General features: G+C 33.2%; 1 protein-coding gene across 1 annotated transcript; it reads left to right on the top strand.

Moving 5' to 3' along the window:
* Positions 1–2,094: 2,094 nt before the first annotated feature.
* On the top strand, positions 2,095–19,851 carry LOC111700929 (transmembrane protein 131). The gene is made up of 12 exons (XM_023472012.1): positions 2,095–2,099; positions 2,628–2,771; positions 6,611–6,810; positions 7,726–7,847; positions 9,065–9,217; positions 9,810–10,040; positions 10,447–10,575; positions 11,667–11,855; positions 12,362–12,621; positions 13,010–13,099; positions 13,752–13,818; positions 15,460–19,851. The coding sequence occupies exons 1-12, from the start codon at positions 2,095–2,097 to the stop codon at positions 18,463–18,465; spliced, it is 4,596 nt and encodes a 1,531-aa protein (XP_023327780.1). The 3' UTR covers positions 18,466–19,851.
* The last annotated feature ends 308 nt before the right edge of the window (positions 19,852–20,159 follow it).

Raw genomic sequence — 20,159 nt, forward strand, 5'->3', positions numbered from 1 at the left:
TGCCAAATAGGAAAGCCGAGCTGGTAAATACAACTAGAGCCACCTAGCGGAAAAAAATTCACCAAAAAATAATTAATTCAACACAGTTTTAAATGTGTAGAATCTACAATCTCGAGCTTATACAGGACGAGTCTGATAAAAAAAATTCTAAGCTTCCAGAGGTTTTTTATCATTATAGAGCAATATCGAGATTAGAGTTTATTAAACTTTGTTGCAATTAATTGCTTCGAATGAATTAGAATTCGTCATTAAATATAATTAAACAGGCAAAGTTCTTTTGTCAGAGAACAACTTAAGTCCATTGGAATGCCTTAAATCCATAAAAAGGTTGATTTATTTAAAAAAATGATCGAAATGCAAATGTATTGATATTACAAAATGTCGTCATTTTCCGTTTCTTTTTTTAGTTTCGCGGTTTTGTTATTGTACCAGCTGCTGTCAGCTGTTGACAGCTGGTCGTCTGCATAAATCGATTTATCAGCTGTGACAGCCATGCTCACACCAGTTCAACTTTCAGTACAGAAAAAGACAAGCACGGCGACGTGCGAAAAATGTTCATAAATAATAGTTTTATTAAAGAACTTTTTGTGTTTATTTATTTTTTTGAAACTCTGTGCACACAAGTTGGACTCAGTGAAAAACAAAAACAAGGTTTGTTTGTTTTAATTTAGTAATTTTTTACTTACAAATCATGTGAAAAGTTTTACAGTTTCACAATTTATTCGTGAAAATTTATTTAATACTTGCCTTGTTTTCGAATTTCTTTAATTTTGTTTCAATTAAGCATTATAATATATACATCGTGTTTTATTGATTTTGTTTTTTTTCTCTTCCTGTGTGCGCGCGCATGCTGCCCATGTGCGTGCACATTGCGCGCGAAATTCGTTTCTTTTTTTAAATTCCTTCAAACATAGATTTTTTAAAAAATTATTATTATTCAATTATGAATATTTGGATCTACGCAATACTAAAATAATATAATAATCGCTATTCATACGGATTCAGATGATATAAATTATTTAGATAGATGTCTAAAAATTATGATCTAAAGCCAAACAATTGTGAATGATATTCGTAAGCAACCAACAAAACACGCAGCGAATTTATTTGTGGGGAAATTTCTTTGGGCCTGTCCTAGAGAACGATTTTTGACAAAAATCGTTCACTAGGACAGGCCCAACAAACTAAAGCCTAGGATTTGATAATTTCAAAAAGTTACTTTGGGGTAATTACCCCCAGGATTCTGGACGGAACGTGGGGGGGGGGTCCTCCAATAAACCCCCTTAACGACACTTAGAGCAGACAGGGTGTGTATTTTCATGGAAATCCAGGGGACATTAGTTCCAAAAGTAACACTTGGCCCATTTCTAACACTGAGTGTTAGAAATGGGCACAAATTGAAAGACTGTGTTTTTAGGATCCCGACCCATATCGAGAGTGAAAGTCGATAGTTAAAACTATAACCAACATTTTATTAAGCATGACAAGGACAACAATTCCCAATTTAAAACTATTTTCTGGAATCACAATTGTAGCAGGAGTTCTTTTTTATTAAAACCTTGGCCGTTTTCAAGACAATGTCAGGTTTTTCATTTTCGAACATATCCTGAATTTGAATCATATTCGCGTTTTCGAGACAAACCCCACTTTCCCATTTTTGAGTATAATCCTCAATTCAAATTAAAGCTAACTTTCATAACTTACAAAATAAATCACAGATAGTAAAAATTATTTAATGAAGACTAAATTAACTACTAAATTATTTCTGAAATCTTTATTTCTCTATTTTATTTTTTAAATAAGAGAATAAAGTTTATTTAATTTCCCGCATTCTAAATAAACTATTTCCTGGATTTCTAGTTAAATCTATATTGAAAGAACAAAATAATTTTAAATTTTTGATTTCTTGATGCTATATAATGATTTTTAAATCATAAATGAACAGTATTTTTTTTTCTCTTGTTCATATTTTACCTTGTCAAAAAATCATGTTTTGGTACATAAGTGCGTAAATACTTGAAAATTGACATTGATATGAATTCGAGTAATTGTTTCAAAACCAGGACATGTTCCAAAAACGCGACATGAGCTGAAATGCGGTAATTGCTCCAAAATAGGGATATGTTCGAAAATGTAAACCAATATGATCACCAAAAAAACTAATTCTCATACCTTATTATTAGTTTAAAGTTGACATTTCATGTTTAAATAATTAGTTTTAGCCATTTTTAAAAAATGTATAGTGTATTTTTGTTCAAATCGACTTTGATTTAAAGATATATACGCTTAAAAAAGATAACTTTTCAGATTTGGCCCATTTCTAACACTCAGTGTTAGAAATATATCCAAGTTTTAGTTTTGTAACTAATTTACCCTGAAATCACTCCCCTGAACCGCCCCCCTTTCGAAAAATTTTTTTCTCCAGAAATTAGGTATGTTTATTTTATTAGGTATTTTTCGTTTTATTTGGAATAATAATGATTTTTGCGGAAAAGTGATTGAAAATTGGGTTATAAAGATAAATAATGTGCATTTTTTTATTCCCCCCNTGGAGTACCTTGAACTATAATATGTTTACTATCTAGACATATTGGAGTACCTTGAACTATAATATGTTTACTATTTAGACATATTGGAGTGCCTGGGCTACGCAAAGTTCGGGTATTTAACATCAACAGTCACAGTAGTATTCAGATGCTAAGTATTAGTGGAAATACAATTCACTTCCACTGCTCCTTTTTCTCGGATAAGGTAGAAAATTTCGTCCTGTTGTGAATCCCTAAACGCTATGGGAAATTCTTTAACACAATTTTATTATTATTTTTTCCTCCAAAAAAATGCACCTTTTCATCAAAGTCGTCAATTTTCCTTAAAGTTTTAATTCTAGGTTTCAAATTCTTCCTTCCCTCTCATAATGTAATGGGTTCGGAAGAGTAGGAAGGGGGATATTTTAACATTTTTATAATGTCGTTTTCAGATAAAATTGGAAGGGGGGGGGGTGCGCAGTTACGGGTACGCCTTACAATAGTAACAAGAAAGCCTTAAAATGGTCGTTTCTATTTTTATGATTTTCGTCAAGGATTTTGTCCACTAACAACCCGAAAACTGGGGTTAAACTTTATCTCTTCTCATTACTTTAATAAGCAATTTTCTAATTTTAATGGTATATTGATTGATTTATCAAAATATTTTTTTTTAGAAGAATTATGATTTGCCCCTTTGTTATGATCTCAGTTTGCTGTTTTATTTTTTGATAATATTGTTATTACCTTTAAATCTTGCCTTGCTGCTACGCTTATACTTAAATTTCAAATATTTAACGATTAACATAACTAATTTTATTAGTCATCAGTGCATTCAAATTTGTTCTTTTTAATCCTGACCTTAAAATACAAGCTGGAATGAAACTGAAAATTTAAATAATATATTAACAAAACATTTCATGACTGTTTTTTCATACATAAATCCGTAATAATGTTGCTGATTTGATTTCGATTCGAACAATTTAATTCAATTTTTACTCGATTTGATCTGTAAAATGACCCTTTCTGCAAAGTACAAGAGCACATAAATCACAAAATTAATTCTTTCTCGATTTTTCACTAAATAAAAAATATATTACTTCGGTTCAAGTTCATAAGTCGGAACCTTACTGTTGTGAATCTTGGGAGCAAGTTTTATTGATCTCTATCATGACATATTGGGGCCTGTCATGAATTTTTCCTAAAGAGAGTTGGGATCAGTTCAGCTAGTTTTTAATATAGTTGAATGTTATTAATTTCTGTATTTTTGTTCAGGATTTGTCCGAGTACACGATCAAGATTATGAATTTTTTGAAGATGGTCAAACTATCTCAATTTCACAGGTTGGATAATAAACATTTGAAATTAAATACAATTTTTAGAAACAATAAACCATCTGGAAAAAAATACCGATTTTGCTTAGTACCGTGCAGGTCAACCGAATGTCATACAGAACCAAAACAGTTTTATTCATCTCTGTTTTTTAACAACCAACAACAATATTGCCGTTTGGTCGATCCTTGTTTCTCTTTATCAAAAAATAAAACAATTCTGTTTCTTTTCAAACAATAACATTAAAACAATCTTTTTTTTATTTTATAAACGTTTTTTTTCTTCAGGCAAATAATGAAAACCTTTCTGTTTCTTTTTAAACAAACAATAAAACAGTTTTGTTTATTTATCAAGTTTGTTTTCCAGATTAAAACCTTCTTGTATATATATATGGGTTTTTTTTCCCCAGAAAAAACATAAAAACAGTTTTTATTTATGTATCTTCTAACAAAAAATTAATGTGTTTATTTCTGTTTCTCTTCAAATAAACGAACAAAAACAGTGTCCTACAAAAAAAATTACTGCTGTTTTGTTTATTTCTGTTTCACTCAACAAACAATGAAAATTTAATATTTTTTTTCAGAGTTTCTCCGAGGACCAAACTTTTAGCTACCAGGAATAAAATCAATTATTTATTTTATCTAAATATTTATTATTAGGCGTTAAGGCCGACTCACGACCCTTTTTAACGTACTCAGTGTTTTAATTTGTTTTTTACGCCTTTTTTCGTAAAATTTTGATTTGACAAATGTAAAGTTTTTGAAAGTATTTCTTTTTTCGACCACAGCCTGTCATGTGAGGAACAGAAAATGTTGGGCCGATACAGTGGTCTCCGTAATAAGTTAAATGCAACTACGACTTTTAAATTCTATTTAATAATTGGTTTGTGAAGGATGAGGAGGGAACCATCACCGTCCTGGGTAGTCCAATTAAATTCGATCCACCAAATATTAATTTTAAAGAGCAGTAAGTATCTCATTGTAAACTTTTAATTTCTCTTAGGATCTAATAACAATTAATTCCAATTCGTGCTAAAGAAACACGTAACTTTTTAATCTAGAAACTTTAATTTTAGTTTAAATACAACTATTGAATTTCTATTTATAGCTAAGTAAACCTAGAATTTATATTTTAATTAAAATATCGATATTTTTTACTTTGTTCAATTTGTTCAATGGTATGTTTATAGATGAATGTATTAAATATTTTTTCTGTAAGAAAAATGTTTTTAACATTTGCATCAACAATTTGATTCATGCAATATTCTTAATGTCACTGTAAAGTTTAGACTTTTCAGATATATTGGAAATGTACTTTGTTTTGTTGTTAAAAAAGATTCAGATAAATTATCTTTAAAATGTGAACTTTTTAGACATAATTTGATTAATTTCTAGACATATTGGAGTACCTTGAACTATAATATGTTCACTATCTAGACATATTGGAGTACCTTGAACTATAATATGTTTACTATTTAGACATATTGGATTACCTTGAACTACAATATGTTTACTATCTAGAAATTATTGTAAATAGTAGTATTATTATCATTATTAACATTATAATTATTGTTTTTGTAATCACAATCGATAATGTAATTTTTATCGTTATCGTCAGTGTTATCATTATCCTAACCTTAATGAATCATGACCATAGTCATAAAACCAAAACAATATTAAAATAATGAAAACAACAATAATAATTGACAAAACAATAACTGTAGAATAACAATAACAATTCAAATTATGTTTGTAATTGTCCATAAAATCTATCATAAATTAATATTACTTCTATCATTATATTTAATTTTTTACCTGTTGCTAAGCTATAAAATTAACGCAGCAAATATATTTTTTATTTCTTAAAATAAACCCTACTATTACGTATAGTTATGTAACATGTATTCTACGAAATATATTACCAAGTTTAAACTGATTTTATCAAGGTTTTAGACGAATTATAATGCTTAAAAATAAAACAGTAAAATCTCAATAATCTCTAAATGCATCAATTTTATGACTGATTATTTAAAGAAAATCATCAAGTTTGGTAATTTTATATTAATTAAGTATGTAAAAACGTCAGTTTGACCGATATTACAAACTATTTTATTCTACATTAAAAATTAACAATTATTTTGAATTTTTTTCTTCAAAGTCAAATTATGAACAATTCCTTAAATAAAGATACAGCTTCCAAAAAAAATTAAAATTAAACAATAATATATTTTTATATATAATATATATAGGAATCTTAATAAAACGTTCCAATTAGTTCATTGAAAGATGTTACGGTCTTGTTTAAATTGTTTGTTTTCAAAGAAATACATTCCCGAATTAGAATTTCGTGCATGTTCGTGCATTAATCCTTAATTTACTTACTTTCAATATTTAACTAAAAATAATGGATATCACCATAGTTATTTTATGGTACCGTTGTGAATCAGGCATGTACCTCCATAAGATCAAATAAAGATTATCATTCACAAAAGTATATAATTAAGTTATTATTCCTAGGGCCGAATTTAGTGAGGTCGCTTAACTTCAAATACTTATCTGTAGTTTGGCAATGAAGTTTGTATCTATGAAGCGGCGATACTAGAGCCGTGGTTGAACCATCCACCTGGCTCAAATTCACTAAATCTGTCCCTTGGTTCATTAATATTTTCTGGATGGATGGAATTTAATAATAATAATAATAATAAAGGTTTATTTTAGTCAACACACTCTTTAATTTCTTTAATCTTTAATTATCAGGTATAATGTTGAGGGTGAGGCGACCCCTAACCCTTACCGTATCCGACCCCTGTTGGGGGTCAAGATGCCGGTCAACTCCAGCTACAGTCCGGTCATTCAGATACATAATCCTCATCCAACCACTATACAGGTACAGCTCCGGTCATACAGATACATAATCCTCATCCAACCACTATACAGGTATAGTTCCGGTCATACAGGTACATAATCCTCATCCAATTACTATACTGGTACAGTTCCGGTCATACAGATACATAATCCTCATCCAACCACTATACTGGTACAGTCCGGTCATACAGATACATAATCCTCATCCAACCACTATACAGGTACAGTCCGGTCATACAGGTATATAATCCTNAAGTACCATACACGTCCCATTGAACTATACATGTCCAATTAAGTACCATACACGTCCCATTGAACTATACATGTCCAATTAAGTACTATACACGTCCCATTGAACTATACATGTCCAATTAAGTACTATACACGTCCCATTGAACTATACATGTCCAATAAAGTACTATACACGTCCCATTGAACTATACATGTCCAATAAAGTACCATACACTTCCCATTGAACTATACATGTCCCATAAAGTACCATACACTTCCCATTGTACTATAAACGTAAACAACGCTTTTAATTTCAAGGGTGTTATTGCCGATTCATTACATCAAAAAATCGTGCTTTTGCTCTTAAAAATAAGAAAATTTCAAGAAAATGTTGTCTTATCTTTCTTGATAGAGTTTCATTTTTATAATCCTCCTTTCTTGAAATTTTCTTATTTTCAAGAGCAAAAGCACGATTTTTTGATGTAATTAATCGGCAATGACAGCCTTGGAATGGAGAGCGTTTACAATGATTAAAGTTTTAGTTAAAGATGTATTTAGATAAAGAAATATTTTTCCTCTTTTATTGGTGGAAAAACATTTCCTTATATCCTTATATTTTCACAACCTAATGTCGTAGACCATTAATATTTACGGATTCTGGTAAATCTAATAGTCATTTAGAAAGTTAAATTTTACACCATCAGGTTGTAAAGATAAAAAGCTAAGCAAATTATAGTTCAATGTGAATGTTCATTTCTTGTATTAAAAAAATCGAGCTTTTCATAGAAATTTTGTTACTTTTTTATTTAGGATTCGAACCAACAGTACTGGTGCAGAGTATCTTTATCTACCTTTAGAGATAGAAGTAACCTCAACGCCAGGGATATACTGCCCTCAGGTACACTAAAAATGGACATCTTCGGATTTTTCAGAAATCGCTTTTAACTTTTCGGTAGCAAGAACATCTAATCGAAAAAGACTTATAATTTTAAAAGCCTTTTTTTTAATGCAGAATTAATTTTCAATTTTTCACTACTGTTTTTAACTGTTTTTCGTTTAGGTCAAATGTTTTAAGTTCCGCTTTAAAACTGATTTCCAAACGTTTTTCGATCGTTTTAGATTTTCCAAACGTTTTTAGATCGTTTTGTGAATTATGAATCATTCTTAAAAACTTTGCTTATTCCAGGGTCAAACAAAACAAAGCACGTTTGAATGAATATTCATAATAATTATAACTTATTAAAATCCGCCAAAATATTGCTTTTTAAGAAAAAACATCTGTTCTCCTTTTTCTTTAAAGAACTAATTTAAGTTGTGTTTTAGTTTTAGTTCTTCAATTTAAAACTTTCAATTTTAAAAACAATTACTTTTGAATCATACCATGTTTATCCTCACTTTCATATTTCCTTTTAAATCCATTAAACTATTAAATTTTTCTGTGAAAAAAAAATAAGGAAAAACTAATTTTATAATCTACATATCTTTAATTTTTTATTTACTGACTCATTCAAAATCTTTATATATATTATATTTTATTTATATTATACAATCTTAAAAAACATCAAATAGCTTAGAAGTATTTTTATATTATAATTAAAACTTCATTTTTGTTCCCTAGTTGGTAAGAACTTCTCAACGCTAATGTCTATTTAATATTAACTTGGAAAATAATTTATTATGAAATATTATTAATAGTTTACAATAAAAGTTTGTATTTATTTTTCTTAATCTTAATACGTGAAACTTGAAAGCAAATATATTTATTTGCAATCTCGGTTTCCGATTTGTAATTTCATCATTAAAGGGACTGTAAGGTGTTTTTCAAGTGACCCTCTATGCAAGCTTGCTAAGGTGTCAATTCCCGATTTCTAACGCTACCCTTGAAACCTTAATCTTATCAAAAATGTGAAAGATACCGTGGCTTTTATCTCTGAGTTTCCCCCTTGCACAAGTCAATGTCACAAAGAAACAGCAAATAAAAAATGTTAAAAGGAAAAAAACAAGCATATTTAAGATCAAACAAAGCTTTCAAGCTGTAAATCGAGAATTGTGAACTTTGCATGGAGGGTCACTTGAAATTATTTCTTTTCTTTTATATAATTTTTCAATGGTTAGGAGAGTTTGAACTTTGCCCACCTACCATCCGAGGGAGGTTCGGTCAGTTTAGATGTATCCCTGATAAACTCTGGTTCACGTCCTGTATCCATCTCAAGTATTGTATCCAACCCTGTATCCGAGGCACTCACCATAGAACTTCAGAACACAAAGGTAAAATGTTAGGTACTTTCCCAAAGGATTTTATCCCAAGTGGCAACTTTCTAACTCTGCAACTTCTCAAACGACAACTTCCCAAGTCTGTCCTAGACGCAGCACTCGGACCAAAGCCTGTCCTAGCCGCAGCACTCGGACCAAAGCCTGTTCTAGCCGCGGCGCTCTGACCCATAACCCATGTAATGCATTGTGTAATGGGTTTTTACCAAAAAAAAATTTAATTTTCCAAATATTTATTCCCAGTATAAATAAAATTTAAATTTAATCTGACTTGTATCAAGGCGAATTATGACTGTAGGTTGAATGTTAATAATAATAAGATTGTGTTATAATTTAAATGAACTTAAATTGTCTCTATATCTAGAATGTTCTCGCCTTTTTAGCTTTTGTTTTGAGCTTAAACTGCTTGACTTTTGTACCTTTTAAGTTACGCAAATGTGTAACGCCCTTGCAAAATATGAAATGGTTTTAACTTCATCATTAAAGTAAAAGATACATTTATAAACTAGTAGAACTTGAAAAGTTTGATTACTATAATTTTAAAACGAATCAGTTGATTTTTATCTTTCATTGATAAAAATATTTCCAGGTGGCATCATCAACAATAAAACCCACGGTAGTAGCCAGAGTAACTTTCGATTCGTCTCTGGCGACCTCTGAAGGATTTCAATCTGGAAAGTTGATCATTAAATCCAAGAACTCTCAACATCGCGTTATCCTACCCTGGATGGTGAATGTATTGAAGGGCAGCCTTCACTGGAACCAGACCATCTCTAAGTTCCTCGTAACAGATTCGCCAGACCCAGAAGATCCCTCTCAGGTAAACGAGGGCTGGAAAGCTAATCACAACAATTTTTCGCCCGAGCCTCCTTCTCCTCAATTTCTCACCCAAGCCACCTCCAAATATTCATCTTTGCGATCCTTACTGTACAGTGCTGAATTCTTGAGTTTTTAAACTTAATTTTAAGATTAATGTTTATAAAATAGATTAAGCTTGAATCGCTCAAATCTTCTCTTAATGGCTAATTACAAAATACAAAAATATTCGTTAGACATCTGCATTTTATGCTTTCTTATCGATTTACCAACATTCAATATTTTACTTATGTCCTGATGGATCAATTTAATAAGATAATATATCAATAACGTAGAATTGATGTTAAGGATTATTTTGCATTTTTTTTCTATCGTGTTTTTGCGCATTTTCTCATTAAACTATTTTTTAGGCGCCGTATCTGTCAACAACTCGACCGTTGATTGTAACAAACAAGTTCTCAGTTCCTTTGGTCGTTCACAGCATCTTTGCTCCACCAGAGGCAGAGAAAGCTTTCAAGATAGGAAACCTGAACCCAACGGTAAATATATTTGATACAAGTTTCCTGTTTTTATTCAGTTATTTAGTTATTCAGCCCACCCACATTTTTAGTTGATTAGTATTGTACAATAAACAAACATTCAATAAACATCATGTAATTTATTTTAATTTGATTTTATTTAAAATTATAAATTACAGGATTAGCAGTCCGGATTTTACTAGAATTCTCTGCGCTGAATATATTTACATTTTTTAAATGTGCATTTCCAATTTTCCAGGATTCAATATTTAATCTATTTTTTTGTTTGAAATAAATTCCTGATATTTTTTTCTATAGAGAATCAATAACATGTTATATTGTTATATTGTTCTGGTTTCGCTTAGATACCATTTTTGGTAATAAAAAGCGATTCTTAAACTTGATATTTTTCACTATATATGCTCGACATTTTTCACATGATCATCGTAACTGTTCTTGAAAATGTTAAAGGTTTAAGACTCTTAAACATAGTCTGGCAAACTGTTCCATGGGTTTATCACTCTCACAGAAAAAGTTTTTTCTCACGTTGAATTGCTTTACATTTAAATTGAAACTACTATTGGATTGTCTTGTCAGTCTATTCGCTGTCTCGCATGTTGTGCTGAACCAAAAAGATTCATTAACATTATCATATCCATGTAGAATTTTCCAGGTCTGTATTAAATCACCACGAAGTCGTCTGGCCTCTAGAGAGGTCAAACCAACCTCAATCAATCTTTCCTCATATGTTTCACCTGCCAGACCTGACGTCATTCTTAGAGCTCTGCGTTGCACATTCTCCAGTAGATTAATATCTTCTTGTGTCCATGGGGACCATGCTTGCACTGCATACTCAAGGTGGGGTCGAACATACACCTTGTACAATTTGATCCAAGTGAACCTGTCCCTGTAATGGAATGATCTTGACATTTGTCCCAGAACCTGGTTAGGCTTTCTAGCTGCAACTGCACATTGATCATGCAGTAACGCAAATTTGCCGTCGAGGTGCCAGTAGGGGGACAAGAGCTGAAGAGGAAAACTGTCAACTCGCTATAATAGTTTTTTTACAGGAAAGATTTAAAGATTTAAGATATCATGATAAAAAAATTCAGGTGATGCAGCCCGGGGAAACAGTTAAGTTGGTCAACTTAAGTGTTCGGAAGAAAGGTGTTCTGCTGGAGTCCCCCGGGGGGAAGGTGGAGGGGGAGCAGGAGATCAACATCAACACCTTCATCATCCTCCACACTAACGTCACCAACGTCAGGATTCCGCTTATGGCCTTCGACGGAAAACTGAAACCGGTAATTAAACTTTTTTTTTATGATTACTGTGCCTAGTCACAACATTTTTTAGTATTTAGCTTTTATATGATGTTGTTTTATTTATTTATTTTTCGATATTTTTAATTTAAAAATTATGCTGATGTTGGATAAAATACATTTAAAAAAAAACTATCTCGTTCAGGGATTAACACTAGCGATGTAATAATCTTAAAATCAAAACACAACCATAACTAGGAAAAAAAATAACGTATACAAATTTTTTTTTTTAAAAGTTATATGATAAAGCTGCGAAAGTCAATCTTGTCATAACCAAAGGAACATCAGCGAATATTCAAAATATTGCATGATCAAATGAAATTTATTTGACAGATTCAGTTGTATTTAGAAGTATATACGCAAGAGAAGGGGTCTGATCAAACTAATAGGCAAAAGAAACAAGAAAAAACACACTCGAGAAGAAATTCTGTGTCCGTACATTATTATGAATGTGGTTGAAATAATTTAATTTATCCCAATTTTTTTAGTTCTTTCCAAGTTCGCCTACGGAGAAGGTTCTAGACTTCGGAACTATCGGTATGAACGAGAAGAGGGACATGTACTTCACCCTTGTGAACAAGGGCCCCGTGAAGGTGGTGCTAAGGGGCTGGGGTGGGAATATAACCGGAAGTTTGATCGAACTTATGGGAGTGGATAGTGGGAATGAAACGGATATACTGTCAAGGAATAATCTGACGTCACTTCCTAGAAAGCTTTATGTACTTCCAGGACACTATGTTGTTTACAGGTATGAATGGATTGTTATTTAGTTTGTTAGTCGATTTATCAATTTTTTAACTTTTTATTGTTGCTCTTTTAGTTCAAAAAATCAGACACAGATAGTATTTAATCCATAGTTTGAAATCCATGAAACAAAAGAGTCGAGTAAGATCGCTAAAATAAAAATTTACAACAGATTTTGATAATCTATATAATAAAAGCTCTTCGCTCATATAACTGGCCAAACAGCTGGACCGAATTGGCTGAAATTTTTTTTATGGAACCCTTGAGTACCCCGGGAGTAACATAGACTTTAAAATTCGATTTTTTTGTTCACGGGCAAGGCCGGGCATTTCAGCTTGTTAGTCTTACTTTTCCCAAATTGGACCCTTTTTTATCAAAATATTTGTTTTTAGGATTGGTCTTCTGACAAATAATGTTGAAGGAGAAGTATGGGCAAGTGTATTTGTATCCACGGAGTTTCAGGATTTGCACGTGCCGTTCAGGTACATGGCAGAGTCAATCAGTACATTTATATTTAGTACTGTTCAGTACAGTGTACAGTTTGTGCTTAGTCCGTGGGCGGTCTGGGTCTCCCATATGGGGGGGGGGGGGGGGCTTTCATAATTCTTAAAGTGAGCATGTAGATTGTTGATCATTGGGTTCAAATTGTAAACACTTCTTACCTGAGGTTAAACTTCATATTTGTAAATTTTTGCTAGGTGAATATGCACTATACGAACATGTGCTAGGCCAAATATTACGATCTAACGTTAACAATTAAATACGATTAGGCTTTTTATTGTAATAATATATTTTTAATTTTATGAAACTGCCGTTCTGGTTTCTAAACTTTCTTTTTTAATGCATACAATATGTATATACATAATATATAACTTTAAAGCAATAATCAGAGCAGCTTCTATTTATTTAGAAAGCAAACCATGAAGTCGTTATTAAATGAGTTTCTGTAAATTTGAAAATTACGAATATACTTCAAACCAGGGCAAAAAATAAAGTGTGCAATTTATGCTGGTGGGAATTCGGGCTCCCGGAATACGCTCTTTTTTAGTCTTCAGGGTTTAATTAGGATTATTTTAATAACTTGGAAGGAATGAATTAATTAATTAATTGATTAATGATAATAAAACTATTAAGGTTTCGAGTAGCAAAGGGATCTCTGTCCACTTTACCTGATCAATTATCCTTCGGTTCAGCCTTTCCGGTGAGTTGTTCTTCCACACCTATATTTCATACATAGGGATGTGCATTCCGTTGTTTCGTTTTTTTTAACGTATTTTGTCGTAACTGTTTTTTTCAGGGTCCATATTTAATTAAGTGTAAGCAATTGTTTTCAAAAATGTTTTTTCTAACCATTTTCTTTTCTTACATTATGTCAAATTTTGACCCTGACAGAAAATAACGGCAAAAAATGAACTAAAATGACCCAAGAACGATTTATTAACGAACGTGTTAAAATAATCGTTTTTGAAACGGTTTTCAACGTTTTTTAGTTTAAAAAACATTACAAAGTTTATAAAAACCCAAACCTTAATACAAATTAGTTTTTAAAAGTTTTATTTAAATTGGTTTAAAAAGCCATCTAAAACGATTAATAACACTTTCCTATGGTTGAAACTAGAAAACAATCAAATTCTCGTCATCTTCATTTTTCTACGATTTAGGAAAATCCCTGCAAACTTTGTAATTTACAACTAAAATATTTTTATAAAATTGACAGTTTCAATAATTGCAAATTCTATTATCCTTAGCGACATTTCTCAAGTAAAAGAAAGAACAACGACTACATTCATTCCATAGTTTTGTGGTTCTCACTGTATACATTCATTATATAGTTTGTTGGTCATTTTGGGCAAGGATTCGGGACGGACAGGGTTTGTTTAAATTTTAATGTGACGAATGTGATGATTGGTTGTGCTTTAGAATACCTGGCCTTGTTGACAGTCTTTGTTATTGTTTACATTATTAATATTGACTAAACTGATCTCATACGTCACCGTAGAACATAAACAACTCCTTTCCCCCCCATACCTAAATATTACGGTTATTGGTCATTTAAAGGGTGTCCCACGAAACAAGACAGTTGGTGAATAGTTTAAGATGTCTTCTTCCTTACTTTGTTCAGTTGTCTGATACCAAAAATGATGATAAGAAATACTAAATGGCATTAATATTATAGTAAAATTTATTTCAAACAAATATATATTTGAGTAAAAGATTTGTTTAACGAAATAAACTGCAGAAAGTCTTAAATAACGAATACAGTATCATGGAAGAAGACATTAAAAACTATGCACCAACTGACATGTTTCGTGGGACACCCTGTATTTTTTTTTAAACTACACCAGGAACAGCATAAAATGGACTTTAATACTTCAATTGAATATTAAATCTTCATTCGTTAGGGGGGGGGGGGGGAATTTTATGATGAGGGTTAGGGGTCTGATTTGGGGGTAAATCATCCTGGTGAAAAGTAATCGAGAAAAACAAACATTTTTTTCATAAAATTTTCCCAAAATCCCGGAATTGATTCTAACAAGGGTTACTTATTTGTTAATTTATTAAATATAAATGATATATATTTTGTAATAAAAAAAAATAAGTTGCTGATTCAACGGGAATTTCAGGTTCAATTATGTCAGGGATATTCCTAGTTAATCGACAGCTTGACAGCTGATCATACAGCCTCGTCACAGCTGCACCTCTTTAGTTGTTTAACAGCTGTTGAAGTAAATGATTCATTGTTAACCAGTTCCATTCCTAGCCTTTTCCCCCCCCCCCCCCCCCCCCTGCTTTTTTATCATATTGAAACAAAAATATCGTGAATCAATTAAATTTATTTTAGGGACGGAAGGCTGAACTCTCCTTCTACGTTTATTCTTCCTTCAAGCACGAGATGACCGTAAAATCCTTATCTGTGGTTGGTGGTGACCCTCGGTTCAGTTTCCAGGTGAAGGAAGGAACCCGGATCAGTCCTGGCGAGAAGTCCTTGGTGGGCAAGGTTGTATTTAACCCATCTGTTGGATGTCGAGAGTTAGAGGACTGCTATGCAGGGTTCAACCATACTTCTAAGTTTGGGCATCCCTGGTATCTTGGTCTAGCTCTTCCTCTCAACCTATGGGAAATGGATCTTTCTATTGTGCACACCCTGTGGTCTAGAATGCGAGCGGCTGCCCTGACGAATGCCTCTAAATTCAATGTTACTCTTAGCTTGGATACAAGTGAGGTTCGTGGATTTCATTTCAGTGCCAGGGCAGCTCTTTCATGGCCAATTCTTTGCCTTGATCCTGTTCTAAAGTTTCCTTTAACTCAAATTGGAAATTCTAGCATGGATGAAATTTTGTTGTTCAATCCGTCTGAAGAAACCATCCTTGTTCACATAGTTCCCATGTCCTCATACCCTAACGTAATGAATATCCTGCCACATACTCCGAACCGTATAGAAGTTGGGATTGATGAGTTATCTATCCCGGATCCTGAGGATTCTACTACCTTCCAGATATTATCAGTTACAGATGCAGATGAACCATACACAGCCTTGGAAAAGTTTGGTGAAGACTTCTTGGAGAAGTTTGGTATTGGAGTAGCACCCAACACATATCCTATAGTCTTGGAGCCTGGACAGGGAGCTAAAATAACTGTTATGTTTACTCCAAAGGATACTTCCAAAGTGCATTCTAGTGTATTGTTCATACGGAACAATTTGACTGGTGTTGAGACTATAGATGTATATGGTCGAGGAGCTATAGGTGATTTTAAGTTTGGTAATAGAAGAGCAGGATCAACTATTCACGCTTTTGATGTTACGGAAAAACATTTGAAGGATTGTGATAAGGAACCAGTTTCTCATACCAACTCTCTGCCTAATCTGACCGTCAAGCGTCCATTTACAGCTCGTAATACAGGAGAGGTTCCCTTGTGGGTTACAGGGTTCGAGATAGATGGTTATCCTTGTGAAGGATATGGATTTAAGGTTCTGGATTGTGATCCATTTGAGTTGGCAGCGAATGACTCTAAACGGATCAACATTGCCTTCACTCCAGATTTTACCCTGGCTCGTATTACCCGAACCTTAACCATGAAAACATCTTTGAGCTCCATTCCGGGGAAAGGAGATGTTAACTACCAATTGGCTGCAACTGTACCTGCACATCTCTTGGCTATCTGTGCTAAATCACTGCCACGACCCAAGTGGGAAGGGTACCTATACGGGCTTTTGGTAACCCTGATGGTTCTTTCTCTGCTCTGTATTCTGGTGGCTGCTCTTGTGGAATCAGATAGAATACTAAGATACTGTTACATTATCTCAACCCACACAGCAAACCAGGTTCCAGAGAATGCCAAACTGCTTGATCTTCGCCAAGTAGCTAGGTTGACTCTGCAAGAGTGTGCTGAGCGTGAGCGCTCTGAATCCCCTAACCAAATGATCTCAACCCCTAGGAGTAGCAAGAAGGTAGAATGCTCTACTCCAGATCTGAAAAATACTCAACCTTTATCACCTGAACTGTCCAGATTATCTGGGTTTCTAAGTATTATTACCCAGTCCTTCCCAAGTATCAACAGAGCATTCTTCACTCAACAGTCAGCTACAGACTCAGCTGCTGTCTCATCTGAAGACACTGATGATAAAGAACTAGATACATCTAAGACCAACACACCAATAAGTAAGAAGAAGAAAGCAGCCCGAATACAACCAGATGCAGGTGTAACTAGTACTTCCAAGAAAAACAAGAAAGCAAAACTTATTGAGGTTGTGAAACCCAGGCCTAAAATCAGTCCTCAGAGTTCTGTTATTGATGATTTAGAAACCTCTAGCACTACAACTGAGAGCTCCAACCCTGAAGAACTGACAGAGCCAATTCTAAAAAATGCACCTAACATTAACTCTGAAACTCCTTCAGTTCAAGAATCAGGAAAGAAGAAGAAAGCTAAGAAAAATAAGATAGAAGACCAACAGACTGTAAAGGAAACCAAACCAAGCATTACTAAACCAAAGAAAGTTGTTGAAAAACGAGATTCTAAGATAGACAAGCAGGACAAGCCGAAGATAAGTCCCAAACCATCTCGAGAAACCTCAGTCAAGCCTGTTTCCCCTCCTCCAACCACCCCACCAGTAGTGAAGAAGCAGGAAGCAAAGGTCAAGGGAGTTCCCAAAGAAGGTGGAGATCTGAGACGTCAGCAGTCCCTTCCCTCTTATGATAAACCTCCTCGGCTACAGCAACCTAGGCATGAAAGTCACTCTGGATTTCCTCAACCACAGACGCAACCTCTGGAGGGTTTCCCAATCATCACTCTACCTAAAGCTGATCCTCCCAGAGCAATCATTTATCCAGAGGTCAAACGAGAAAACCCTGTCAACCAATTCGGAGCCATTGGCTGCAAGGTTCCAGTTAGCAGTACTTTGAGCTGGAATGATCAAGGACCTTCTCAGTTGGGACTGTCTCAGGTCCAGAGTTTAATGAACCCACCCTCAGCACGTGGATTATCCATGATGCAGGAGCTTCAGGCCGAGAGACGAAAGCGCGAGGAGGCGTTTCGTCGAAGTCAGTGGCCAGGGTTTGGACCTGAGCCTCAGGTTCCTGGAGCAAGGCGAGATTATCTGGAGAGTTTATGGGATCCTCCAGCTAATCCTAATCCTCATGGTATGTGGGGAACTCTGGGACAAAACGTGTGGCCGAGCACCGTTCTCCAAAACCCGTCCTGTGCCCAGGGTAAACCAGAGGATGTGGATCAGGAGAGGTTTGGATTGGACCCCCTGACGCTGTCTTCAATATGGAACGCGGCAAACAAGAAGGAACGCGATCAGAATACTTGGAGTTCTACACTCTTCAACAATAACAAGGATCTTTAAATTCATATCCTTATGAATTGATATTGCATGTGTAGTTTTCACATTTTTCGAATTTCCTTCTTGTCCGTGCTCCAGTAGTCGAAACTCTTCTGAAATTAAGATTGTCATCGTTTAAAGATCCTTCAAACGCCTCATTTTTTCCTTGAGAAAATCTTTAGGGAGGGTGAGTCAAAAAGGTGTGAATAGTGTCTTCTCCTTCCAAAATTTTAATTTTGTGAAACTTGTGAGCCATTAAAAAAGCCAGGAGCTTCTGACCATAGCTGAGTTGAATGAGATGTAAGGTTCGAACCGATCCTGTTCGTTTTTAGGACGTAACTCTATATTATTTAGTAATCGTTTTTAATCAATTCTCATAAATGGTATTTTTCTTGTTTGTTTGAAAAAAATTATTTATTTGTAACCCACATATGGCCAGAAAAAAATCCTTGAGCCTTCTTTTATCTAAATTAAAAAGGCAATTTATATTGTTATTATAGATTATTTCTATCAAATCTAAAAATGTCATAATATCGGGTTTAACGATTCGGAGATAATTTTATCTTTTTTGAAATTAATACAATTTATTGTTCAGTAATGAAGTATGATATTGCACAAAACGACACTAATTACACCTTTTTGGCTACCCCTGTATTATGTCTGGCTGCCTAAGAAGAAAAAGAAAAATATTGAAAACTTGTTAATTCTAAATTCTAGCCAAGTTTATAAAATTAGGTCAAATTGACGCGTTCCATAGTGGAACCATTAAGACTGTAGACTAGGAGATCAATATTTAAGCAATCTTTTGGGTAATTGATTTTATCATAGTGCAAATAGTTCAACCAATTACTTATTTTTATGCGAAAATTCAAAGATTTTAATATTTCCCTCTTTTTTTTCAAAATATCAAATTTAGATGTTCACGGCAAAAAGTTTGTTGATATTTTGCCCTACGGATCTGGATACGGCTACAGGAAGTTAAAATGGTGCGAATAAAACGGATCCTTAGATGTTCTTTGGACTATTTCAAATCTTTAAATGTCGTCTTCCTATTTCTTCGTGTTATGGGTTCCACTGTAGATTGATCGTTAAACGATGTCTCATCTCATTAATCTGTCTAGCTCCCAAACCTGTAGAGAGTTCAGGAGTAAATTATTGTATGTTAGATCTCATTAAATCTATATTGTCTGTTGTTAATCTATAATGCAAGTTGCAATATTGTAGGGATAAACTGAACTATCAGTTTGTTCCAGTATATCGTCATTAATGCTTTTTTTTAGTTCCCCTGTCGTAACCTGTACCCAGCAACATTTTTTTCAGATTTCCCCCCAAATTAATGATATTGTCATTAAAATGGTGGGAAACAACACATTTTTTTTAAACAGAAATACATTTCTTGTTCAGCAGGAAGATTTTGTTTTTTAATGTTTTGATTTCTTGTGTTTGTTTCATGTTTGTTATATTTATGGAGGTAATATACTACATCTTGATATTTAATACAATGTAACTTAATAATCAATTATTCTATTGATGTAAACAAAGTACTGACGAATTTCAATGATTTTAAAATACTAAAACAAATTTACTTCAAATATTCATTTTTATTATTAAAGAGTTTATAAATGTTATTTTCCAGATCTTCTAATAATTATAATTTCAAATACGAAAATAGTTATAAATGTCGTCTTTGATATTATTTTTCCAGGTAAAAATTATAG

This window comes from Eurytemora carolleeae, unplaced genomic scaffold (assembly GCF_000591075.1).
Source record: "Eurytemora carolleeae unplaced genomic scaffold, Eaff_2.0 scaffold283, whole genome shotgun sequence".
Lineage (NCBI taxonomy): Eukaryota > Metazoa > Arthropoda > Copepoda > Calanoida > Temoridae > Eurytemora > Eurytemora carolleeae.